This window comes from Heptranchias perlo, chromosome 19, assembly GCF_035084215.1.
Source record: "Heptranchias perlo isolate sHepPer1 chromosome 19, sHepPer1.hap1, whole genome shotgun sequence".
NCBI classification, from domain to species: Eukaryota; Metazoa; Chordata; class Chondrichthyes; order Hexanchiformes; family Hexanchidae; genus Heptranchias; species Heptranchias perlo.
This window is the reverse complement of record NC_090343.1, coordinates 950774-977625: the sequence shown is the minus strand read 5'-3', so window position 1 is coordinate 977625 and position 26852 is coordinate 950774. Positions and strand designations below refer to the sequence as shown.

Sequence of the window (26852 nt, the reverse complement as noted above, 5' to 3'; positions counted from 1 at the left end):
GTAAAAAAATGTTCCCTCATGTCACCTCTGGCTTTTGCCAATTACCTTAAATCTGTGTCCTCTGCTCACAGACCCTTCTGCCACTGGAAACAGTTTCTCCTTATTTACTCTATATCAAAACCCTTCATGGTTTTGAATACCTCGATCAAATTTTCTCTTAACCTTCTCTGCTCTAAGGAGAACAACCCCAGCTTCTCTTGTGGCAGGGGGATGGGAACCGATGCAGGAAGTCAGTGGGAAATAAAGTGGTGACAGAAACAAAAGGCAGTAAGGGAGAGTGTACAGAACATGACCGGACAGATGGTCTGAGAAAGCAGGGCAAAGACCAAGGGAAGTCCAGATTAAACTGCATTTATTTCAATGCAAGAAGTCTGATGGACAAGGCAGATGAACTCAGGGCATGGATGGGTACATGGGACTGGGATGTTATAGCTATTACTGAAACATGGCTAAGGGAGGGGCAGGACTGGCAGCTCAATGTTCCAGGGTACAGATGCTATAGGAAAGATAGAGCAGGAGGTAAGAGAGGAGGGGGAGTTGTGTTCTTGATTAGGGAGAACATCACGGCAGTCATGAGAGGGGATATATCCGAGGGTTCGCCCACTGAGTCTATATGGGTAGAACTGAAAAATAAGAAGGGAGAGATCACTTTGATAGGATCGTACTACAGACCCCCAAATAGTCAACGGGAAATTGAGGAGCAAATATGTAAGGAGATTACAGACAGCTGCAAGAAAAATAGGGTGGTAATAGTAGGGGACTTTAACTTTCCCAACATTGACTGGGACAGCCATAGCATTAGGGGCTTGGATGGAGAGAAATTTGCTGAGTGTATTCAGGAGGAATTTCTCATTCAGTATGTGGATGGCCCGACGAGAGAGGGGGCAAAACCTGACCTCCTCTTGGGAAATAAGGAAGGGCAGGTGACAGAAGTGTTAGTGAGGGATCACTTTGGGACCAGTGGTCATAATTCCATTAGTTTTAAGATAGCTATGGAGAAGGATAGGTCTGGCCCAAAAGTTAAAATTCTAAATTGGGGAAAGGCCAATTTTGATGGTATTAGACAGGAACTTTCAGAAGTTGATTGGGAGAGTCTGTTGGCAGGCAAAGGGACGTCTGGTAAGTGGGAGGCTTTCAAAAGTGTGTTAACCAGGGTTCAGGGTAAGCACATTCCTTATAAAGTGAAGGGCAAGGCTGGTAGAAGTAGGGAACCTTGGATGACTCGGGAGATTGAGGCCCTAGTCAAAAAGGAGGCATATGACATGCATTGGCAGCTGGGATCAAGTGGATCCTTTGAAGAGTATAGAGATTGCCGGAGTAGAGTTAAGAGAGAAATCAGGAGGGCAAAAAGGGGACATGAGATTGCTTTGGCAGATAAGGCAAAGGAGAATCCAAAGAGCTTCTACAAATACATAAAGGGCAAAAGAGTAACTAGGGAGAGAGTAGGGCCTCTTAAGGATCAACAAGGTCATCGATGTGCGGAACCACAAGAGATGGGTGAGATCCTAAATGAATATTTCACATCGGTATTTACGGTTGAGAAAGGCATGGATGTTAGGGAACTTGGGGAAATAAATAGTGATGTCTTGAGGAGTGTACATATTACAGAGAGGGAGGTGCTGGAAGTCTTAACGCGCATCAAGGTAGATAAATCTCCGGGACCTGATGAAATGTATCCCAGGACGTTATGGGAGGTTAGGGAGGAAATTGCGGGTCCCCTAGCAGAGATATTTGAATCATCGACAGCTACAGGTGAGGTGCCTGAAGATTGGAGGGTAGCAAATGTTGTGCCTTTGTTTAAGAAGGGCGGCAGGGAAAAGCCTGGGAACTACAGACCGGTGAGCCTGACATCTGTAGTGGGTAAGTTGTTAGAGGGTATTCTGAGAGACAGGATCTACAGGCATTTGGAGAGGCAGGGACTGATTAGGAACAGTCAGCATGGTTTTGTGAGAGGAAAATCATGTCTCACGAATTTGATTGAGTTTTTTGAAGGGGTAACCAAGAAGATAGATGAGGGCTGTGCAGTAGACGTGGTCTACATGGACTTTAGCAAAGCCTTTGACAAGGTACCGCATGGTAGGTTGTTACATAAGGTTAAATCTCATGGGATCCAAGCTGAGGTAGCCAATTGGATACAAAATTGGCTTGACGACAGAAGACAGAGGGTGGTTGTAGAGGGTTGTTTTTCAAACTGGAGGCTTGTGACCAGCGGTGTGCCTCAGGGATCGGTGCTGGGTCCGCTGTTGTTTGTTATTTATATTAATGATTTGGATGAGAATTTAGGAGGCATGGTTAGTAAGTTTGCAGATGACACCAAGATTGGTGGCATTGTGGACAGTGAAGAAGGTTATCTAGGATTGCAACGGGATCTTGATAAATTGGGCCAGTGGGCCGATGAATGGCAGATGGAGTTTAATTTAGATAAATGTGAGGTGATGCATTTTGGTAGATCGAATCGGGCCAGGACCTACTCCGTTAATGGTAGGGCGTTGGGGAGAGTTATAGAACAAAGAGATCTGGGAGTACAGGTTCATAGCTCCTTGAAAGTGGAGTCACAGGTGGATAGGGTGGTGAAGAAGGCATTCAGCATGCTTGGTTTCATTGGTCAGAACATTGAATACAGGAGTTGGGATGTCTTGTTGAAGTTGTACAAGACATTAGTAAGGCCACACTTGGAATACTGTGTACAGTTCTGGTCACCCTATTATAGAAAGGATATTATTAAACTAGAAAGAGTGCAGAAAAGATTTACTAGGATGCTACCGGGACTTGATGGTTTGACTTATAGGGAGAGGTTGGATAGACTGAGACTTTTTTCCCTGGAAAGTAGGAGGTTTAGGGGTGATCTTATAGAAATCTATAAAATAATGAGGGGCATAGATAAGGTAGATAGTCAAAATCTTTTCCCAAAGGTAGGGGAGTCTATAACGAGGGGGCATCGATTTAAGGTGAGAGGGGAGAGATACAAAAGGGTCCAGAGGGGCAATTTTTTCACTCAAAGGGTGGTGAGTGTCTGGAACGAGCTGCCAGAGGCAGTAGTAGAGGCGGGTACGATTTTGTCTTTTAAAAAGCATTTGGACAGTTACATGGGTAAGATGGGTATAGAGGGATATGGGCCAAGTGCAGGCAATTGGGACTAGCTTAGTGGTATAAACTGGGCGACATGGACATGTTGGGCCGAAGGGCCTGTTTCCATGTTGTAAACTTCTATGATTCTATGATTCTCCAGTCTATCCACGTAACTGAAGTCCCTCATCCCTGGAACCATTCTAACAAATCTCCTCCGCAGCCTCTCTAAGGCCTTGACATCCTTCCTAAATTGTGGTGTCCAGAATTGGACACAATACTTCAACTAAGGACTAACCAGTATTTAATAAAGGTTTAGCATAACTTCCTTGCTTTTGTACTCTATGCCTCTATTAATAAAGCCCAGGATCCCAGATGCTTTTTTAACAGCCTTCTCAACTTGTCCTGCCAACTTCAAAGATTTGTGCACATAAACCCTCAGGTCTCTCTGTTCCTGCATCTCCTTTAAAATTGTACCATTTAGTTTATATTTCCTCTCCTCATTCTTCCTACCAAAATGCATCACTTCACATTTCTCTGCGTTAAATTTCATCTGCCATGTGTCTGCCCATTTCGCCAGTCTGTCTATGTGCTCCTGAAGTCTGTTACTATGCTCCACATTGTTTACTATGTTTCTGAGTTTCGCCTTATCTGCAAACTTTGAAATTATAGCCTCTATACCCAAGTCCAGGTCATTAATATAAATCAAAAAGAGCAGTGGTCCTAATACAGACCTTTGGGGAACATCACTGTAAACTTCCCTCCAGTCTGAAAAACAACCGTTCACCACTACTCTCTGCTTTCTGTCCCTTTGGCCAAATTCATTTCCACACTGCCCACTGTCCCTTTAATCCCATGGGTTTTAATTTTGCTAACAAGTCTATTATGTGGCACTTTATCAAATACCTTTTGAAAATCCATATACACAACATCAACCGCACAACCCTCATAAACCCTCTGCGTTACTTCATCAAAGAGCCCAATCAAGTTAGTCAAACACGATTTGCTTTTAACAAATTCGTGCTGACTTTCATTTATTAACCCCGACTTTTCCAAGTGCCAATTAATTTTATCCCGGATTATTATCTCTAAAAGTTTCTCCACCACCGACTTTAAGCTGATTGGTCTGTAATTGCCGGGTTTATCACTCTCCCCTTTTTTGAACAGGGGTTTAACATCTGCAATTCTCCAGTCCTCTGGCACTGCCCCCATATCTAAGGAGGATTGGAAGATTGTGGCCAGAGGCTCCGCAATTTCCACCCTTCCCTCAGCAACCCAGGATGCATCCCATCCGGACCGGGTGACTTTTCTTATTGGAGAGGATCCCCTAGTAACCAGAGAGGATCCTCCAGTAACCAGAGAGGATCCTCTAGTAACCAGAGAGGATCCCCTAGTAACCAGAGAGGATCCTCTAGTAACCAGAGAGGATCCCCTAGTAACCAGAGAGGATCCCCTAGTAACCAGAGAGGATCCCCTAGTAACCAGAGAGGATCCCCTAGTAACCAGAGAGGATCCCCTAGTAACCTTCAGTGTCCACACTCGCACAGATTTCTGGTGACTTCACAACCAGTCTTCGCACGAGTTTGTGTCGGGTTGGGATGGGTAAAAGTTCGAGGGAAAGGTAACTTTTGTTCCTGGTTTGTTTTTGTGTGAAGGGCAGATTGTTAGCAAAAGAATTGTTGAGCAAACTTTGCTCCCAACATTGTCTTGCTTGGCTTCTTTAAAAAGACACCTGGAGTAATGAGCTTCTTTCCTTCGTCACCACAGGAGAACCTCAACAAGCTGATGGCTAACTTGCGTTCGACTCAGCCTCACTTTGTGCGCTGTATCATTCCCAACGAAACCAAGACTCCAGGTATTTGTTGTTTCCAGTCCTTCCACTGGTTCTGGGAGGTGAAGATTCAGATACAGACCTGCACTGTGTGACCCTGCACTGTGTGACCCTGCGCTGTGTGACCCTGCACTGTGTGACCCTGCGCTCTGTGACCCTGCACTGTGTGACCCTGCACTGTGTGACCCTGCACTGTGTGACCCTGCACTGTGTGACCCTGCGCTCTGTGACCCTGCGCTGTGTGACCCTGCGCTGTGTGACCCTGCGCTGTGTGACCCTGCGCTGTGTGACCCTGCGCTGTGTGACCCTGCGCTGTGTGACCCTGCGCTGTGTGACCCTGCGCTGTGTGACCCTGCGCTCTGTGACCCTGCGCTCTGTGACCCTGCGTTCAGTGAATGTATAATACTGATCCCAAGACTACGTCAGTGTGACTCAATCTGCTCCTGTGTTTTGATTGGTCTCCTAACTATCCTTTAAATACATTTTTGTGTGGCTGGGGAGGTGTTTTGCTCCCCTGCTGACCAATGGATATTTCCACACACAAGTTACGTTTCCCCCTCCCAATTCTCAAGTCAAGTGCTCTCCATTCTGCCCCAACAACATGCCTCAGCCCTAAGCTCAGGCAAGTGCCCCGACTGACCTAATGTGACATAAGGTCCCAGCCGTGGCTCAGTGGGTCTCACTCTCGCCTCGAAGTCAGAAGGTCATGGGTTCAAGTCCCACTCCAGAGACTTGAGCTCATAATCCAGGCTGACACTTCAATGCAGGACTGTCGGAGGGTCAGTACTGAGGGAGCGCCGCACTGTCGGAGGGTCAGTACTGAGGGAGCGCCGCACTGTCGGAGGGTCAGTACTGAGGGAGCGCCGCACTGTCGGAGGGTCAGTACTGAGGGAGCGCCGCACTGTCGGAGGGTCAGTACTGAGGGAGCGCTGCACTGTCGGAGGGTCAGTACTGAGGGAGCGCTGCACTGTCGGAGGGTCAGTACTGAGGGAGCGCCGCACTGTCGGAGGGTCAGTACTGAGGGAGCGCTGCACTGTCGGAGGGTCAGTACTGAGGGAGCGCCGCACTGTCGGAGGGTCAGTACTGAGGGAGCGCCGCACTGTCGGAGGGTCGGTACTGAGGGAGCGCCGGAGGGTCGGAGGGTCAGTACTGAGGGAGCGCTGCACTGTCGGAGGGTCGGTACTGAGGGAGCGCTGCACTGTCGGAGGGTCAGTACTGAGGGAGCGCTGCACTGTCGGAGGGTCGGTACTGAGGGAGCGCTGCACTGTCGGAGGGTCAGTACTGAGGGAGCGCCGCACTGTCGGAGGGTCGGTACTGAGGGAGCGCCGCACTGTCGGAGGGTCGGTACTGAGGGAGCGCCGCACTGTCGGAGGGTCGGTACTGAGGGAGCGCCGCACTGTCGGAGGGTCAGTACTGAGGGAGCGCTGCACTGTCGGAGGGTCAGTACTGAGGGAGCGCTGCACTGTCGGAGGGTCGGTACTGAGGGAGCGCCGCACTGTCGGAGGGTCAGTACTGAGGGAGCGCCGCACTGTCGGAGGGTCGGTACTGAGGGAGCGCCGGAGGGTCGGTACTGAGGGAGCGCCGCACTGTCAGAGGGTCGGTACTGAGGGAGCGCCGGAGGGTCGGTACTGAGGGAGCGCCGCACTGTCGGAGGGTCGGTACTGAGGGAGCGCCGCACTGTCGGAGGGTCAGTACTGAGGGAGCGCCGCACTGTCGGAGGGTCAGTACTGAGGGAGCGCCGCACTGTCGGAGGGTCGGTACTGAGGGAGCGCCGCACTGTCGGAGGGTCGGTACTGAGGGAGCGCCGCACTGTCGGAGGGTCAGTACTGAGGGAGTGTCGGAGGGCCGCACTGTCGGAGGGTCGGTACTGAGGGAGGGCCGCACTGTCGGAGGGTCGGTACTGAGGGAGCGCCGCACTGTCGGAGGGTCGGTACTGAGGGAGCGCCGCACTGTCGGAGGGTCGGTACTGAGGGAGCGCCGCACTGTCGGAGGGTCAGTACTGAGGGAGCGCCGCAGTGTCGGAGGGTTAGTACTGAGGGAGTGCTGCAGTGTCGGAGGGTTAGTACTGAGGGAGCGCTGCAGTGTTGAAGGTGCTGTCTTTTGGATATGATCTTAAACCAAGGCCCCGTCTGCCCTCTCAGGTAGACATAAAAGATCCCACGGCCACTATTGGAAGAAGAGCAGGGGCAGTTCTCCCCGGCGTCCTGACCAATATTTATCCCTCAACCAATATCGTTAAAAAACAGATTATCTGGTCATTATCTCATTGCTGTTTGTGGGATCTTGCTGTGCACAAATTGGCTGCCGCGTTTCCTACATTACAACAGTGACTACACTTCAAAAGTATTTCATTGGATGTAAAGCCCTTTGGGAGGTCGTGAGACGCTGAAAGGCATGAAAGAAATGCTATCCTTGCGGTCTGTGAGTGAACGCAGTGACAATTTGTGCCAAACTATGGGCGTTTTTTGTAGAGTAAACTTTCAACCCATCAGTCTGGTCTGAGCTCCCACCCTTCACACTACCCAGTCACTCTTTAAGGTGTCCCTGGTAGTGATGCTCCCTGTTCAAAGGGACCCACGAGAAAGACCCCAGTGTAAGAGGTCCTGATGGTGAGAATGTTAATATGGGGTAGATATGGTCACTCTGATGATTGGCCCTTTCTGGCTGGTAATTGACTGTGTTCTCCATTTTCCAGGTGCGATGGACCCTTTCCAGGTTCTGCACCAGCTCCGTTGTAATGGAGTGCTGGAAGGAATCCGTATTTGCCGTAAAGGTTTCCCGAACAGAGTGATTTACGCAGACTTCAAGCAACGGTGAGATTGGCTACGCGGAACCACATGGTCCTGTCTGTTGAACTTTGACCCCCTCAAAGTGTGACAGTAGGCCCTCCGCACACAATGTAAAATACCGTGCCGATTGTGTTAGCCTTTTACACACTCGCTCTCCACTGCTCGATTGTTCACACTGCCGTGACCAGGGCATATCCTTTGATGCCAGAGAACAGTGACCGGGGGGGAGGGGAAGTTTTGGCCCAAATCCTTTTCACCTTTAACCCTCCGACAAAACAAAATGTGGCCCTGGGAGTCCAGTCATGGTCAGCCTGGCAGTGGAGTGTTGACCCTTCTAGGGATAGTAAGCTTTAACCTCCTTACAACATGGAATCGAATAATTCCATTAAAATAGCACCAAGAGCTTTCCCTCGTCCTGTGAGGAGAGTCAGGTCTCCACAGAGACGTCAGACACCAGATCTCACCGTGGGAAAGTGCAGTTCTAGATGTAAATCCCATCACTCATTTGTGCAGCCAATTGGAGCTGGGCACCTGAATTACATGGCCAAGAAAGGTGACCCAGTTACCGGGACGATATCAAACCTAAAATTGTATCGAGGAGGACGGTTTTAAACATAAATTTTGTAAATCCTCTGCAAATGGCTGCAGTTTCCCAGAGCCAAAACAAGAGGAATTATTAACCATGATTAGTGTTACCTAACTCATTAACCTGAGTTTAATGCAGGGGGTGAACAGAAGAGATTGTGAAGAACTGAGATGTTTTTATTGAGAAATTTGGGCAAAGTGGCAGCACCAGGAGATGGCCTGGTCGGAACAGGGTGAAAGTGAAGATGAGATAATTTGAGGAGTGGTGGGGTAGGTGGCACCAAGCATGGATTTTAAAACCCTGAAGATTATGAAAGGAAAGGAAACTGAGAGTTGCCCAGTTCTCAGGTACTGGAGAAGAACGATTTAGGGCAGGAGATGGAACAATAGGGTCTTTTGCAAGTGACAAATAGCCTTCTCCTCCTCTGCCAGTGCACATCAAAATATCGTGATCAGTCTTGCCCCTCTGCCAGTGTGCCCCACCAGTGTGTCCCCTGGCAGTGAGCCCCCTGCCATTGTGCCGCACCGCCAATGTGCCCCCAGCCTGTGAGCCCCTCACCAGCATACCCTCTGCAGTGAGCCCCCCCGCCAATGTGCTCCCTGCCAGTGTGCCCTCCACCAGTGAGCCCCCTGCCATTGTGCTGCACCGCTAATGAGTCCCCCTGCCAGTGAGCCCCTCCCCACCAGTGTGCCCCCCCTGCCAGTGAGCCCCTCCCCACCAGTGTGCCCCCCCTGCCAGTGAGCCCCTCCCCACCAGTGAGCCACTCCCCACCAGTGAGCCCCCCCTGCCAGTGAGCCCCTCCCCACCAGTGAGCCACTCACCACCAGTATGTCCCCCCTGCCAGTGCCTATTGAAACATTGTGGCCAATGTGCCCCCCTTTGTTTAAATTTATGCATCTTTGGCCTGGTTTGGATTCCTCCCCTCACCAATTGCTGGCCTACTTCTGCCACTCTGGAGGCTGGTACCACCTCTCCCACTTTGTGTACAGACGTCCGCTGGGTACCTTAGGGTCCAGGGAAGAAGGAACTTCCTGCGTAGGGAGTCTCCACCCCAGCCCCACCCTCTGATTCCAGCGTATCCGTCCCCTGCGGTTTTACAAAGCAAGAGTCCAGAGGAACCGCTGATGAAATTTGGCCTTTAATGTCAGGACTGTAAAAAATGTCCTTGTCCTATTTTTAACAAATTAATTAATAAGGGCAGGTAAATCCACAGTGTGCTATTTTAAATGTCGATTACCTGTTTAAAAATAGCAAGTGCGCCACTGCATTAAAACAGTCGGAGGAAAGTCACAGCGACATCTGATGGCAGAGAGTGTAAACAGTTCACTTTACTCCTAATGAGTCTTTGCCAAATCCGTCCCAATTCGATGCAGTAATTTAAAATGTTGAATCAAGAACCTGCATTTGTACAGTACCGTTAACATGGCGAAAATCTCGAGGGGCAACACAAGTAGGAGAGGCTGGACAGTGAGGGGATGGAACTCAGAGTGGAGGCAAAGAAATGGGGAGACAGGAGGGAAGTGATGAGATTTAGGGGTGTGATGGCTGAAGACCCTGCAGCCAAAGGGGGCGCAGAGGAGAGAAGAGGGTGGAGTAACCAAGAGTAGGAATAGCGGAGGATAGAAGTGAGGCTCCAGAGCCTGTGGACATGGGCGAGGTTTGTGAAATCAATGCACCGAGAATTAATGACAATCCGGTGAGGGCTCATGAAAAATGGGTTCCTTATTACATTGTATATGATGTTGACAAAAAATCCCACTCCCCCCATCCCACCTCCCCACTCCCCGTCCATCCCACCTCCCCCCGTCCATCCCACCTCCCCCTGTCCATCCCACCTCCCCACTCCCCGTCCATCCCACCTCCCCCAATCCATCCCACCTCCCCACTCCCCGTCCATCCCGCCTCCCCACTCCCCGTCCATCCCACCTCCTCACTCCCCGTCCATCCCACCTCCCCATTCCCCGTCCATCCCACCTCCCCACTCCCAGTCCATCCCACCTCCCCCAATCCATCCCACCTCCCCACTCCCCGTCCATCCCGCCTCCCCACTCCCCGTCCATCCCACCTCCCCACTCCCCGTCCATCCCACCTCCCCACTCCCCGTCCATCCCGCCTCCCCACTCCCCGTCCATCCCACCTCCCCACTCCCCGTCCATCCCACCTCCTCACTCCCCGTCCATCCCACCTCCCCATTCCCCGTCCATCCCAGCTCCCCACTCCCCATCCATCCCACCTCCCCACTCCCTGTCCATCCCACCTCCCCACTCCCCGTCCATCCCATCTCCCCACTCCCCGTCCATCCCATCTCCCCACTCCCCGTCCATCCCACCTCCCCACTCCCCGTCCATCCCACCTCCCCACTCCCCGTCCATTCTATCTCCCCACTCCCCGTCCATCCCACCTCCCCACTCCCCGTCCATCCCATCTCCCCACTCCCCGTCCATCCCACCTCCCCACTCCCCGTCCATTCTATCTCCCCACTCCCCGTCCATCCCACCTCCCCACTCCCCGTCCATCCCACCTCCCCATTCCCCGTCCATCCTATATCCCCACTCGCCTCTTCTAGCCCAGATATTCTAGGCTGATGCTACAATTCACTAACAGAGTTCTGCATTGCTGGGGATATAATCCCTCAGCTGAGATGTTACATTGAGCTCCAGCTCTTCATGTGGATGTTAAAGAGCCCACAGTAACATTCCTCCACCAAACAATACCACCAAAAGCCATTGAGTGGCCATCCCTCTCACTGCTGGACTGTTTCCGACATATCAACAGTCACTACACTCCAAAAATAATTCATTGTGTGAAGTGCTTTACAAGTGACGTACATAACAACATAAGAAATAGGAGCAGGAGTAGGCCGTATGGCCCCTCGAGCCTGCTCCGCTATTCAGTCAGATCATCGCTGATCTTTGACCTCAACTCCACTTTCCCGCCTGATCCCCATATCCCTTCATTCCCCTAGAGTCCAAAAATCTATCGATCTCAGTCTTGAATCTCCTCAACGACTGAGCCTCCACAGCCCTCTGCGGTAGAGAATTCCAAAGATTCACGACCCTCTGAGTGAAAAAATTCCTCCCCATCTCAGTCCTAAATGTCCGACCCCTTATCCTGAGACTCTGTCCCCTAGTTCTAGACTCTCCAACCAGGGGAAACAACCTCTCAGCATCCACCCTGTCAAACCCCCTCAGAATCTTAAATGTTTCAATGAGATCACCTCTCATTCTTCTAAACTCCTGACAGTATAGGCCCATTCTACTCAATCTCTCCTCATAGGACAACCCTCTCATCCCAGGAATTAATCTAGTGAACCTTCGTTGCACCCTCTCTAAGGCAAGTATATCCTTCCTTAGATAAGGAGACAAAAACTGTACACAGTACTCCAGGTGAGGTCTCACCAAAGCCCTGTACAATTGCAGCAAGACTTCCTTACTCTTGTACACCAACCCCCCTTGCAATAAAGACCAACATACCATTTGTCATTCTAATTGCTTGCTGTACCTGCATGTTAACTTTCTGGAGGAAAAATTCGATAAGGGTCTGTTTTGGGCTGTGTTAGCGCGATGTGCCCGTGGACCCCGCGCCCGTGGACCCCGCGCCCGACGGACCCCGCGCCCGTGGACCCCGCGCCTGACGGACCCCGCGCCCGACGGACCCCGCGCCCGACGGACCCCGCGCCTGTGGACCCCGCGCCCGTGGACCCCGCGCCCGACGGACCCCGCGCCCGACGGACCCCGCGCCTGTGGACCCCGCGCCCAACGGACCCCGCGCCCGTGGACCCTGCGCAGCCAGGACGCAAGTTTGGACACGAGGGAGCACTGACCCGCAATCGGCGTTCCATCGGCCTTACACGTGGAATCAATGCAATTCGCACTTTCCACCACCAGAGGGAGCTCAATCTCTTAAAGGGAGGATGTTTCTTAGAAATCTCTTAAAGGTAGCTGGTACCTGTTATTTGCTGAAAGTAACAGTCTACTGTCTGCACGGAGTCTGAACAGAGATCAGACATCGCACACGTAAAACACAGATGCAGATCGCATCCCTATGTTTACACACTGATGAGTTATGTTGAAACATTGAATAAAGGTTGCGCACTACTAAATCCCACATCCTCCAATCTGCACACCAGACCTCACCAATCTACCAATCTGAGTTTGTACCAGGCCTGCGAGAGTGCATGCACCAAGGTTCTCTGCTGATGCACTAGAGACCTTGGGTGCAAGAGGAGGACAGAAGGTGGGACATTCTATATCCCTGGGTGGGGGGGCAAGAGGCCCTCCAGACATATACTCGGGAGGCAGTGGGAGGCAGCGGGGGACGAAGTCAATGCCAGGTGCACAGCACCATGAACATGGACGCAGTGCAGGAAGAAGTTCAATGCTTTGACGTGAGTGGTCAAGGTGAGTGAGGTCAACTGTCAAGTGGCATCTCCGACCAACTGCTCCACACACTACACCCCCATCACCCACAGACCAACAAACTCTTTCCATCAATATTCAACTCTTCCAATCAGATGCTTCCTCTCACCCTTACACATTACCACTGTTTCAAGCCACCCACCCACAACTCACAGGCCACACACACACTGGCAGCTATTCAACCATGACAGGTACATCAGCCAGGCACATGTCCCGCTTTCTTACAGGAGAAGGTGGCGCATATCAAGAGGCAGCAAGTGGCCGTGGCATTCAGTGAGATCATGGTGGACCTGTGACCTAACTCCATATACCCGCCTTAGCCCCATATCCCTTAATACCCTTGGTTCACAGAAATCTATCAATCTCAGATTTAACATTCACCAGTGAGCTAACATCAACTGCCGTCTGCAGAAGAGTGTTCCAAACGTCTCCCACCCTTTGCGTGTAGAAGCATTTCCTGACTTCACTCCTGCATGTCCTGGATCTAAATGTTACGCTATGTCCCCACGTCCTAGTATTCAAGTACAGGAGACCTCCAAATGCAGGTACAAATGTCTCAGCAGCCAGAGGCGATAATCCAGCCACTAACCTGTAAATCCTGCAAGGTCCCTTTAAATAGCGCTGGTGGGGGGTCCTCCAGACACTCTAAGACACATTCAGATGGTCGGGGTTAAGACTGTGCGTTGAGTTGAGCGTTAAGTCCCAAAATGGTGTCTATCACTTTAAATGAGCATTGCACACTGATTGAAGCCATTTTCTCCCAACTTTACATGATTCCAGCGTTCGTTATCTGCGCCTGCGCTAACTCCTATACCAAGATGGCGTCCGGCGCACATCACGCAGGTAACGTGCGCATCCAAGACGCCATCTTGGATGTCGGAGAGTCGTGTAGCACCGAAACAACAGGCACAACATGGCCCAATTTAGCGCCCTTTGTGTTTCATGTACGAGGACACCCAAATCCCTCTGAACACCAACATTTAATAGTTTCTCACCATTTAAAAAATATTCTGTTTTTCTATCCTTCCTACCAAAGTGGATAATTTCACATTTCCCCACATTATACTCCATCTGCCACCTTCTTGCCCACTCACTTAACCTGTCTCTATCCCTTTGCAGACTCTGGGGTAAATTTTAACCCCCAAGAATGGATGGGTCGGGGGCGGGTGGGAGGTTAAAATAACAGCATTTCAGTGCGGGACATCCCAGCTCCAACTCACCCGTCTCTGGGTTTAGCCCAGGGGGGTTTGTCTGCGTGTGGAGAGCAGACACCAGGGGGTCCCAACCCCACTTAAAGTCGGCGGGCCGATACTTAAAAGGGCAATGTACCTCATTGAAATACTAGAGATATTTAATATTTTATGTATTGGAATAGTAAAACAAATTTAACCTCACCTGTTGGGGTTTCCCATCGCTTCCGATTCACGTCAGGTGAAAGCAAGTGGGCAGGGCCTGATCCATGAGGTGAGTGAGGGTCTTTATTGCACTGCTTGCGGAGGGGTAGGGGTTCTTCATCCAGGCCCAACAAGCTCACCTGGCCGACAGGACCCTCGCCATTGGCTGACCCCTCCCCCCACCGATGGTGGAGCCCCACCCCTGCCCTGGACTCCGTTGCTGGCTGACCCTCCCTTGTCATCGCTGGCTGACCCTCCCTGCCCCCCTCCCCCCCGATCTCCTTTGCTGGCCACCTCCCCCCGTGTTGGTCACGTTCCCCCCGCCTCCGATTTTTTTCCAAGCCCGATGATCTCTCTCTCTCTCTCCCGCCCCCCGCTCTGATTTGTAGCTCCCTTCACTGCCTGTCAATCTGGCTGCCGGGACGTGGGAAACCCGGATACCCGAATATTCACCTTCAGTTGAATTGTGATCGCAGATTGCAACTTGCTCAATTTGCTTCCGGGTTCTCCAAGTGAATATCTGCGGACATGTGGGGTACCCGGCTCGGAGTAAAATTCATGCCCTTTGTGTCCTCCTCACAACTTACTTTCCCACCTGGCTTTGCATCGTCAGTAAACTTGGATACATTACACTCGGTCCCTTCATCTCAGTCATTAATATAGATTGTAAATAGCTGAGGCCCAAGCACTGATCCTTGCAGCACCCCACTAGTTACAGCCTGCCAACCTGAGAATGACCCGTTTATTCCTACTCTCTGTTTTCTGTCCATTAACCAATCCTCTATCCATGATAATATATTACCCTCAATCCCATGAGCCCTTACCTTGTGTAACAACCTTTTATGTGGCACCTTATCGAATGCCTTTTGAAAATCCAAATATACGACATCCACTGGTTCCCCTTTATCTACCCTGCTAGTTACATCCTCAATAAACTCTAAGAAATTTGTCAAACACGATTCCCCTTTCATAAAATCGTGTTGACTCTGCTTATTCATATTATGATTTTCTAAGTGCCCCGTTACCACGTCCTTAATAATGGATTCCAGCATTTTCCCATGGATTGATGTCAGGCTAACTGGCCTGTAGTTCCCTGTTTTCTATCCCCCTCATGTAAAAGCTTTATTTATTTTATTCTCCATGCCAATGGTTTCTGGGTTTGGTAAGTGTAACAGGAAGCTTAGCCCTTGCACACCAGCCTTCTTTCACACTTGTAATGTGCACAAACACAGCAGATTGTCCACATTTGCTCAGATTTCACTGTTGTACATTTACAGCTATCGTATTCTCAATCCAAGTGCTGTTCCTGAAGACAAGTTCGTCGATAGCAGAAAAGCAACAGAGAAATTGTTGGGGTCTCTCGATATCGACCACTCTCAGTATAGATTTGGCCATACAAAGGTAAGGGCCAATAAAATGGAGAACACACTCCATTTATACCAGAAAAAGCTCTTGATCGTTGCCCAGGCTCGGTCTCCCTGGACTGACTCATGAATTGTGACACTGAATCAAACACTAATATTACTGTAATAAATCAACTCTAACATTAGAAATAGTTTTATTGGTTGAATATTAATTCTTAACTATTATTCTTTATATAATAGTCAGTAAACTGGAGCATTTATCTGGGCTTCTCCTCGAGTCTCTTTCCTTTTCTTCTCTCCACTCCCTCTTCTGCACCTCCTTTTTTATTTTCAGTTTTTTCTATTCTATTATTCTAATCTGAAATCTTTCCTTTAGCTTTCCTCTTCTCATTTCCTGCTCTCACCATCCCCAGGCCATGGGTACTGACCCCATCACCAGGGCCCAGCTCAGACTTGCTAGATCACCACAGACAGGGAATCAGACTCAGGACTCTCCTGATCTGTGACTAAACCATTGCTACACTGGGCAGTGCAATTATTCTGAGCCATCGGGGCAACTAAACAAACTTCTCCAGGAATCTCCTCAGGGCTCCACCACCATAACCTCGATGGGGGTTCAGCAGAGACTCTGTTAGTAGCGCTAAATGGGATTCCACCCTGGAGAATCTCTGAGGAAGTTCCTGCCATTTGTGATGGAGTGCGATGCACTAAGCAGTGGACACTGCCATTCTAGGCTTCAGTCTCTGAGCAGCGAAACTTGCAACATGCGAGACTCCAGTTTTATTGAGGGAATAAAATGTTGTGCTAGATTATAGTCACGCTGGGCCGAATGGCCTCCTTCTGTGCTGTATCATACTATGATTGTATGATAGATATGCCCCTCCCCCTGTCTGCTCCTGCTCCTGGACCAATGCTCCTCCCTTTGTGACCCAGGTGTTCTTCAAGGCTGGTTTGCTGGGTCAGCTGGAAGAAATGCGAGATGAGCGACTGTCCAAGACACTGACGATGATTCAAGCTAGGAGCCGGGGCCGGCTGATGAGGATTGAGTACCAGAAGATAATTGATAGACGGTAAATATCGACTCACGCTTGCCGGGGAACGTTAGGGGTGAGAGTCACAGCCCCACCTAATCACATCAAATTATGTTCATCAGCCACCCCAATAGGTCACGTCTCAACCAATTGGTTCTAACTGGGTGAAACTCAACAGCGCTACCCTATCGTTGCCATGACAGTAGATGGAGAACTAACTAGGTTCTCACTCCATCACTTCTGTGTAACGTGGAAATATAAAACTGTTCCTGTTGTGCCCCTTGGTCTTTCATCATTTGTAACTTGTCTCCCTGAGACCTGAACTCTTTGCTAAAGTGAGCAGCTTTGTTAATCTCCTTCATTATCGGGGTACAGTAGTGTAGTGGTTATGCCATTTGATTAGTAACCCAGAGGCCTAGGCTAATAATCACAGAGAAATAAGTTCAAATCCCACCATAACAGCTTGAGAATTCAATTTAAAACAAGGTTTTTATCAGCAAAAGTGACCATGAAATTGTTTTAAAACTGGTTCACTCATGTCCTTCAGGGAAGGAAACTTCTTGTCCTTACCCGGTCTGGGTCGAGATTTGGCTCCAGTCCCACACCAATATGGTTGACTCTTAACTGCTCTCTGAAGTGGCCTAGCAAACCACTCAGTTGTATTAAACCTTAGGGCAACTAGGGATAGGTAATAAATTGTGGCCTTGCCAGTGATGCCCACATCCTGAGAATGAATGAATATTAACTTTAGTTAGGTCACTTCAAAGTCTGTTCTTTTTCAATTTCAAAGTTTGTGGTTGAACTGAAATAAGAAGGTCCCCCTCTCATCGAGGGATGGAACCCACTCTCGGTTTACCACCTGCCCTGCCAGGTATCCAATCTCACTGAAAACATTCAGGTGGATTAAGGGGCCATGCCTATTAAGGACTGGATTAAGGGGGGCATGGCCATTAAGGATTGGATTAAGGGGGCCATGGCCACTAAGTAATGAATTAAGGGGGCCATGGCCACTAAGAAATGGATTAAGGGGGCCATGGCCACTAAGAAATGGATTAAGGGGGCCATGGCCATTATTTAATAGATTAAGGGAACCATGGCCATTAAGTGATGGATTAAGGGGGCCATGGCCATTATGTAATGGATTAAGGGGGCCATGGCCATTATATAATGGATTAAGGGGGCCATGGCCATTATTTAATGGATTAAGGGGGCCATGGCCATTATATAATGGATTAAGGGGGTCATGGCCATTATGTAATGGATTAAGGGGGTCATGGCCATTATGTAATGGATTAAGGGGGTCATGGCCATTATGTAATGGATTAAGGGGGTCATGGCCATTATGTAATGGATTAAGGGGGTCATGGCCATTATGTAATGGATTAAGGCTACACCAACAAAAATTTTACTTGTATCTGTAACATTTTCTTGTTACCAGAGATGCATTGCTTGTTATCCAATGGAACATTCGCGCTTTCAACGCAGTGAAGAACTGGTCCTGGATGAAACTCTTCTTCAAGATTAAGCCTCTGCTGAAGAGCGCCGAGACGGAGAAGGAGATGGCAAACATGAAGGAAGAATTCCTGAAGTTGAAGGAGGCCCTAGTAAAGTCGGAGGCCAAACGCAAGGAGCTGGAGGAGAAGCAAGTCAGCCTGACCCAGGAGAAGAATGACCTGTCCCTTCAGCTACAGGCGGTAAGGCCCAAGGCCCCTCCCCATGGTCCATCATTAACGGGCATGGCCCCTTAACCCAGTCCTTAGTGGGCATGGCCCCTTAATCCAGTCGCTAATGAGCATGGCCCCTTAATCCAGATGTTAGTGTGCAAGGCCCCTTAATCCAGATGTTAGTGTGTAAGGCCCCTTAATCCAGATGTTAGTGTGTAAGGCCCCTTAATACAGTCCTTAGTGGGCATGGCCCTTTAATCCAGTCCTTAGTGGGCATGGCCCTTTAATTACTGTGCGTCTCACAGTAAATGGACTCAACCTGGTTTATTGAACACAAAAGGAGTCATTTTAACTTTTATCGCTGGTGAGAAACGAATGGCAACGAATCGGCTGTTTGGTTTCCATTTGAGAAAATCGGACGAAGTGTAAATCAGGCGTCTGATTTGCTATCACCCAAAACTTAAAAAGATCCCCAAAGAGTTTAAAAATGCTTGACGCGGGAGCCAGTGAGCAGTAGGTTTGACAGCAGCCCGTTACTCCTGGTTTAAATCCAACCTAGACTGAGGTTGGGTATTACTGATGCCAGTGATGTTTTCTCTCTGGTGATTGTAAGGCCCTGTCTCAGTCCTGGGTCAACTGCTGATGATCTCACTCAGAGAGACCACAGGAGAACGAGTGTGGATGTTGGAAAAGGTGGATATTGACTCCTAGTGTCACCCTCTCCTATAACAATCATCTCATTTAACACTGAGAGCTCGGAGTCCACTTTAACATTTAATCCTGCTCACACACAGGAACATGGAGGGCTGAAGTTAACAAGAGTTTGGTTTGTGTGTCTCTAGGAACAGGATAATCTGATTGATGCATCGGAACGATGTGATCTGCTGATCAAATCCAAGATCCAGTTGGAGGCCAAGGTGAAGGAGCTGACCGAGCGACTGGACGATGAAGAGGAGATGAATTCCGAGTTGACCGCCAAGAAACGGAAATTAGAGGACGAGTGTGCGGAGCTGAAGAAAGACATTGATGACCTGGAAATCACTCTAGCCAAAGTGGAAAAGGAGAAACATGCAACAGAAAATAAGGTACGATTCACATTTAGCAAAGATTACAATTGGGCAACTTTCTCTCTCCCCCCTTTTCAGTTTCTACATTCCTGGCACCGCCTGTGGCCATGTAGGTGGAACAGAAACTGCTCCCAGCACTTAGAAAATCATTATCTGATTATGATGTGGAGATGCCGGTGATGGACTGGGGTTAACAATTGTAAACAATTTTACAACACCAAGTTATAGTCCAACGATTTTATTTTTAATCCCACAAGCTTTCGGGGGCTTTCCCCTTCCTCACACTGCCTGAGGAAGGGGAAAGCCCCCGAAAGCTTGTGGGATTAAAAATAAAATCGTTGGACTATAACTTGGTGTTGTAAAATTGTTTACAATTATCTGATTAGGCAGATTCAACATGGTTTTATGAAAGGGAAATCGTGTTTGACAAATGTATTAGAGTTTTTTGAGGGTGTAACGAGCAGGGTAGATAAAGGGGAACTATTTGGATTTTCATAAGGCATTCGATAAGGTACCACACAAGAGGTTGTTACACAAGATTAGGGCTCATGGGGTGGGGGGTAATGTATTATCATGGATAGAGGATTGGTTAGAGGATTACAATATATATCGATGACTTAGATGAAGGGACCAAGTTTGCTGATAATACAAAGCTAAGCTGTGAGAAGGACACAAAGAGTCTGCAAAGGGATATAGACAGATTAAGTGAGTGGGCAGGAAGGTGGCAGATGGAGTATAATGTGGGGAAATGTGAAAGTATCCACTTTGGTAGGAAGACTAGAAAAACAGAATATTTTTTAAAAGTTAGTAGTCAGAGGGATTTGGGTGTCCTTGTACATGAATCACAGAAAGTTAACATGCAGGTACAGCAAGCAATTAGGAAAGCAAATTGTATGTTGGTCTTTATTGCAAGGGGGTTGGAGTATAAGAGTAAGGAGGTCTTGTTGCAATTGTACAGGGCTTTGGTGAGACCTCACCTGGAGTACTGTGTACAGTTTATCTAAGGAATGATATACTTGCCTTAGAGGCAGTGTAATGAAGGTTCACTAGATTGATTCCTGGGATGAGAGGGTTGTCCTGTGAAGAGAGGTTGAGTAGAATGGGTTTATACTCTCTGGAGTTTTGATGAATGAGAGGTGATCGCATTGAAACATATAAAATTCTAAGAGGGCTTAACAGGGTAGATGCTGAGAGGCTGAATCCCCTGGCTGGAGAGTCTAGAACAAGGGGGTCATAGTCTCAGGATAATGGGTCAGCCAGTTAGGACTGAGATGAAGAGGAATTTCTTCACTCAGAGGGTTGCAAATATTTGGAATTCTCTACCCCAGAGCGCTGAGTCATTGAGAATAGTCAAGACTGATATCGATGGAAATTTGGAAACTAAGGGAATCAAGGGAAATGGGGATAGGGCTAGAAAGTGGACTTGAGGTAGAAGATCAGCCATGATCTGATTGAATGGCGGAGCAGGCTCGAGGGGCCGGATGGCCTACTCCTGCTCCTATTTCTTATGTTCTTATGGCTGTGCTAAGATTCCCTCGCAGTCTTCTTTCCATTTTGGGGGAAAGTGCCCGGCCTCCCCCACCCACCCTCCTCTCCCCCCTTTCTTACAACCTCCCCCCCACCCTACCCCCTGCTCCATCCTCCCCCATTCCCCCCTACCCCTCCCCCACAGCCACTCCACCCAGTCTTGTCACTTGTCACCTGTACACACCAGTACTATACCCACGTCATACAGTGACAGACCTGTACCCACCAGTACTGTACCCGCGTTATACAGTGACAGACCTGTACCCACCAGTACTGTACCACAGTGTTATACAGTGACAGACCTGTACCCACCAGTACTGTACCCACGTCATACAGTGACAGACCTGTACCCCCAGTACTGTACCCACGTCATACAGTGACAGACCTGTACCCACCAGTACTGTACCACAGTGTTATACAGTGACAGACCTGTACCCACCAGTACTGTACCACAGTGTTATACAGTGACAGACCTGTACCCACCAGTACTGTACCACAGTGTTATACAGTGACAGACCTGTACCCACCAGTACTGTACCCCAGTGTTATACAGTGACAGACCTGTACCCACCAGTACTGTACCACAGTGTTATACAGTGACAGACCTGTACCCACCAGTACTGTACCCCAGTGTTATACAGTGACAGACCTGTACCCACCAGTACTGTACCCCAGTGTTATACATTGACAGACCTGTACCCACCAGTACTGTACCCCAGTATAATACATTGACAGACCTGTACCCACCAGTACTGTACCCCAGATTAGATGACTTTGAACAGGCTGCGAATCAAACCCGAAAGTCCCTGGTCTCTATGACTCAGACCCTTCACTCATTGATCCAGCAGGGTAACTTGCAACTATTTTAGGGAAAACTATATACTTTGCTCTCTAACCCTGCAACTCTTCACTTGTTCCACAGCCTCCTACAGGCATTAGGCTGAAGAATGAGGATAATTCTCATGCCCTGCACTGTGCCGTGATTGGCTTGTAACTACGTGTCTCTTGATACCATTTCTAGGTTAAGAATCTTACAGAAGAAATGGCAGCTCTTGATGAAACCATCGTTAAACTCACTAAGGAGAAAAAGGCTCTTCAGGAGGCCCATCAGCAGGTCCTGGATGATCTCCAAGCTGAGGAGGACAAAGTCAACACACTGACCAAAGCAAAGGCCAAACTCGAGCAACAAGTGGATGACGTGAGTGAAAATTAAAGTTTAAAATAACCAGTTTTAAGGTTCTAGCTGAAGACAAGCTCAGTGTGGACTCAAATCCCAAGCTGGTTTCAAACCTGGAGTCGTTTATTGATCTAGAGAAAGTCTGGGTGTTCGAAGTGGGATTGATTCTTGTTACTTTTCCACTTTTTTCCATTTACTTTTTCCAAAGGGTTGTTTCTGAGATCCAGTTCCTTCAGTGGGGACACAGATCATGGGCACACAGTCTGTGATCTTACATCCATTCCAATTGATTTAGCCCGGATAGCTTGCTGCAATCAGCATTCCCTGACTGCACCAGGTCAAGGATTCGGCACTTGAGTCTCTTCTGGCCACATCCCATTCCCCAGGAAACATCAAGGTTGCCTGATCTCATGCCTGCCAGGGCTTCTTGGAATAGCAGGTCAGGTCAGGATGGGCTTTGGTCATTTCCTGACCTTCTGGAGATCTACCAGGCCTCCGTTTGACACTTTGCAGTACACCAGAGGGGATTGTGGGGCAGTGATCAGACCCTCACAATCCCAGAGGTGCCCTGAATACCACCTTGGCTGAGATGCGTGAACATGGTGTGATTGGACATGACCATCCTGAGTCATATGACTCAGAGCGGTTAAAATGGCAGCTGTCGGCGGGAACGTGTGGGTCAAACCCAGCCGCCATTTTAACCGTGCGTCCACCCCACTCTTTCAGGGTTATAATCAACCCCACATTCCCAAAAACCTCTCCTCCTTTATGTTTAAGGTATCATTTAACATCAGCAGCTTCAGGTGGGACTCCCCACATGCAGTTGGTCAGAAACGAGTTGTGTTCCCTAGGAATTTGAGATAAATCCCATTAAGGCAGAACTGAAAATTCACAAGTCAGGATAAAATTAGATATAAATTTAATTTGAATTGGTAATTAACAATATGTTGGATTCTGATGACTTCACAGTGAAATTATATTTTTCAAACTTCCGCTATCGTCAATATCTCCACAAATTATAAAAATATTCTGTGCGATATAATCTGAGGTGAATTTCTACCTGCAGTTTGTTTGAAACCAAAGTCGCTGATAGTTGTGTGTTTGTTTGCCTCTAACTTACTTCCTCTCATTTCTGCTGCAGCTTGAAGGGTCATTGGAACAGGAGAAAAAAGTCCGAATGGATCTAGAACGAGTGAAGAGGAAACTGGAGGGAGATTTAAAACTAACGCACGAGTCCGTCATGGATCTGGAGAACGATAAACAGCAGCTGGAGGAGAGACTGAAGAAGTGAGTGTAACATTTCGACACAGGCCCCAGCAAAAGGCTGGTCTCACTTTCAATAGGCTTTTCCCCTTCCTGGTTTAATTTGAGGCACGTTTAGTCCTTGTGACAAGGATAGCATTAACCCCTTCTGGTCTCTTCCTGTCCCCTGATCGATGACAATCACCCATTAATGAGGTGTCCCTGCACTACTTGCTGGCCACATCCACAACACACCAGGAGCACAATTCCTTTCACAAGGTTATAGAACATTCAGACTGAAATCTCCGAGCTTGTACAACACGGGCAAGCAATGGAAGGACTTCTCTATTCGGTCCCCATGTCACTGCACGGCTCATGTGCGACTGAAACACACGGACTAGTAGGTCCCATGTTCCATCATCAGTTGGTGATGATGTGGAGATGCCGGTGATGGACTGGGATGGACAAATGTAAGGAGTCTTACAACACCAGGTTATAGTCCAACAGATTTATTTAAAATCACAAGCTTTCGGAGATTATCTCCTTCGTCAGGTGAGGAAGGAGGAAGCCTCCGAAAGCTTGTGATTTTAAATAAATCTGTTGGACTATAACCTGGTGTTGTAAGATTCCTTACAGTTGGTGTTGAGTTAGCTGGGCAGGAGCCTACAATTCACATCATGGCCTCTTGAGTGATGACCATTGTCCAGAGGTCCTGATAGACAGTGCACGTGTGAGGAAAGGCAAGGCTCTGATGTGATGCCCCATTGTCAAATATCTTAGTAATGCTTACTGACTAGACTCACACATGAAAAGTGGGAATTTGGGCAAGTTAGCAAAGGGAAATTGCCCAGGAAATTGCCCTTTACTGAAAGCAGCAAACTTGGCACAGTCTAGGGAGCGAGGCTAGAATTCATCAATCAGGTGACCAGACCTGTATCAGTAAATATAAATCTCGAGTAATCTTATCCCATGTGACCTGTGACCCATGACCTGTGACCTATGCAATGCACATTCATTTTGCTCTTCACAGGAAGGATTTTGAAGTAAACCAGCTAAACTCAAAGATTGAGGATGAAGAGGCTCTTGTCAATCAACTCCAGAAGAAGATTAAAGAACTGCAGGTAAACAGGAGGTGGGACCACAAAGACCACAATCAAAGGGAATGAATTGGTTCATTCACCAAGGGATGGTGATGGGTATACTAATGGGCTGTACCAAGGGATGGTGATGGGTATACTAATGGGCTGTACCAAGGGATGGTGATGGGTATACTAATGGACTGTACCAAGGGATGGCGATGGGTATACTAATGGACTGTACCAAGGGATGGTGATGGGTATACTAATGGGCTGTACCAAGGGATGGTGATGGGTATACTAATGGACTGTACCAAGGGATGGTGATGGGTATACTAATGGGCTGTACCAAGGGATGGTGATGGGTATACTAATGGGCTGTACCAAGGGATGGTGATGGGTATACTAATGGACTGTACCAAGGGATGGTGATGGGTATACTAATGGGCTGTACCAAGGGATGGTGATGGGTATACTAATGGACTGTACCAAGGGATGGTGATGGGTATACTAATGGACTGTACCAAGGGATGGTGATGGGTATACTAATGGACTGTACCAAGGGATGGTGATGGGTATACTAATGGACTGTACCAAGGGATGGTGATGGGTATACTAATGGACTGTACCAAGGGATGGTGATGGGTATACTAATGGGCTGTACCAAGGGATGGTGATGGGTATACTAATGGGCTGTACCAAGGGATGGTGATGGGTATACTAATGGGCTGTACCAAGGGATGGTGATGGGTATACTAATGGGCTGTACCAAGGGATGGTGATGGGTATACTAATGGACTGTACCAAGGGATGGTGATGGGTATACTAATGGGCTGTACCAAGGGATGGTGATGGGTATACTAATGGGCTGTACCAAGGGATGGTGATGGGTATACTAATGGGCTGTACCAAGGGATGGTGATGGGTATACTAATGGGCTGTACCAAGGGATGGTGATGGGTATACTAATGGACTGTACCAAGGAATGGTGATGGGTATACTAATGGACTGTACCAAGGGATGATGATGGGTATACTAATGGGCTGTACCAAGGGATGGTGATGGGTATACTAATGGGCTGTACCAAGGGATGGTGATGGGTATACTAATGGGCTGTACCAAGGGATGGTGATGGGTATACTAATGGACTGTACCAAGGAATGGTGATGGGTATACTAATGGACTGTACCAAGGGATGATGATGGGTATACTAATGGGCTGTACCAAGGAATGGTGATGGGTATACTAATGGGCTGTACCAAGGAATGGTGATGGGTATACTAATGGGCTGTACCAAGGGATGGTGATGGGTATACTAATGGACTGTACCAAGGGATGGTGATGGGTATACTAATGAACTGTACCAAGGGATGGTGATGGGTATACTAATGGACTGTACCAAGGGATGGTAATGGGTATACTAATGGGCTGTACCAAGGGATGGTGATGGGTATACTAATGGACTGTACCAAGGGATGGTGATGGGTATACTAATGGACTGTAGCAAGGAATGGTGATGGGTATACTAATGGACTGTACCAAGGGATGGTGATGGGTATACTAATGGACTGTAGCAAGGAATGGTGATGGGTATACTAATGGACTGTACCAAGGGATGATGATGGGTATACTAATGGGCTGTACCAAGGGATGGTGATGGGTATACTAATGGACTGTACCAAGGGATGGTGATGGGTATACTAATGGACTGTAGCAAGGAATGGTGATGGGTATACTAATGGACTGTAGCAAGGGATGGTGATGGGTATACTAATGGTCTGTACCAAGGGATGGTGATGGGTTTTCTAATGGACTGTACCAAGGGATGGTGATGGGTATACTAATGGACTGTACCAAGGGATGGTGATGGGTATACTAATGGACTGTACCAAGGGATGGTGATGGGTATACTAATGGGCTGTACCAAGGGATGGTGATGGGTATACTAATGGACTGTACCAAGGAATGGTGATGGGTATACTAATGGTCTGTACCAAGGGATGGTGATGGGTATACTAATGGACTGTAGCAAGGAATGGTGATGGGTATACTAATGGTCTGTACCAAGGGATGGTGATGGGTTTTCTAATGGACTGTACCAAGGGATGGTGATGGGTATACTAATGGACTGTACCAAGGGATGGTGATGGGTATACTAATGGACTGTACCAAGGGATGGTGATGGGTATACTAATGGGCTGTACCAAGGGATGGTGATGGGTATACTAATGGACTGTACCAAGGAATGGTGATGGGTATACTAATGGTCTGTACCAAGGGATGGTGATGGGTATACTAATGGACTGTAGCAAGGAATGGTGATGGGTATACTAATGGGCTGTAGCAAGGAATGGTGATGGGTATACTAATGGTGACTAACCATGTGTGCTATAAATAGCAGCTGATTAGTACAACTGGTTGAAGCTGTCCTTTCATTTCTAGGACCAGGCAGGGGCCAGTGGGCTGAATGTCCTGCCTCCTTGCTGCAAGGCTCCTATGAAATGAGAGTTGAGCAACTCTTCATCCCGTTCCTTGTGGGCATTGGCCCACGGCATTAAATGGACAATATCAGTCAGTAGCGCTACACAAATAGTTGGAAATATCAGACTGGTACAGTAGA

The 26852-nt window shown here is 48.5% G+C and overlaps 1 protein-coding gene across 1 annotated transcript in view; it reads left to right on the top strand.

Annotated features, from left to right (window-relative positions):
- LOC137335056 (myosin-7-like) overlaps positions 1-26852 on the top strand; it is a 122135-nt gene that overhangs the window by 47558 nt on the left and 47725 nt on the right. Inside the window, exons 19-27 of the mRNA XM_068000132.1 lie at positions 4834-4921; positions 7593-7710; positions 15362-15485; positions 16382-16518; positions 17918-18173; positions 18986-19228; positions 21759-21935; positions 23056-23201; positions 24187-24277. Coding sequence (XP_067856233.1) covers positions 4834-4921; positions 7593-7710; positions 15362-15485; positions 16382-16518; positions 17918-18173; positions 18986-19228; positions 21759-21935; positions 23056-23201; positions 24187-24277 — 1380 coding nt within the window. The remainder of the gene's footprint in view (positions 1-4833; positions 4922-7592; positions 7711-15361; positions 15486-16381; positions 16519-17917; positions 18174-18985; positions 19229-21758; positions 21936-23055; positions 23202-24186; positions 24278-26852) is intronic.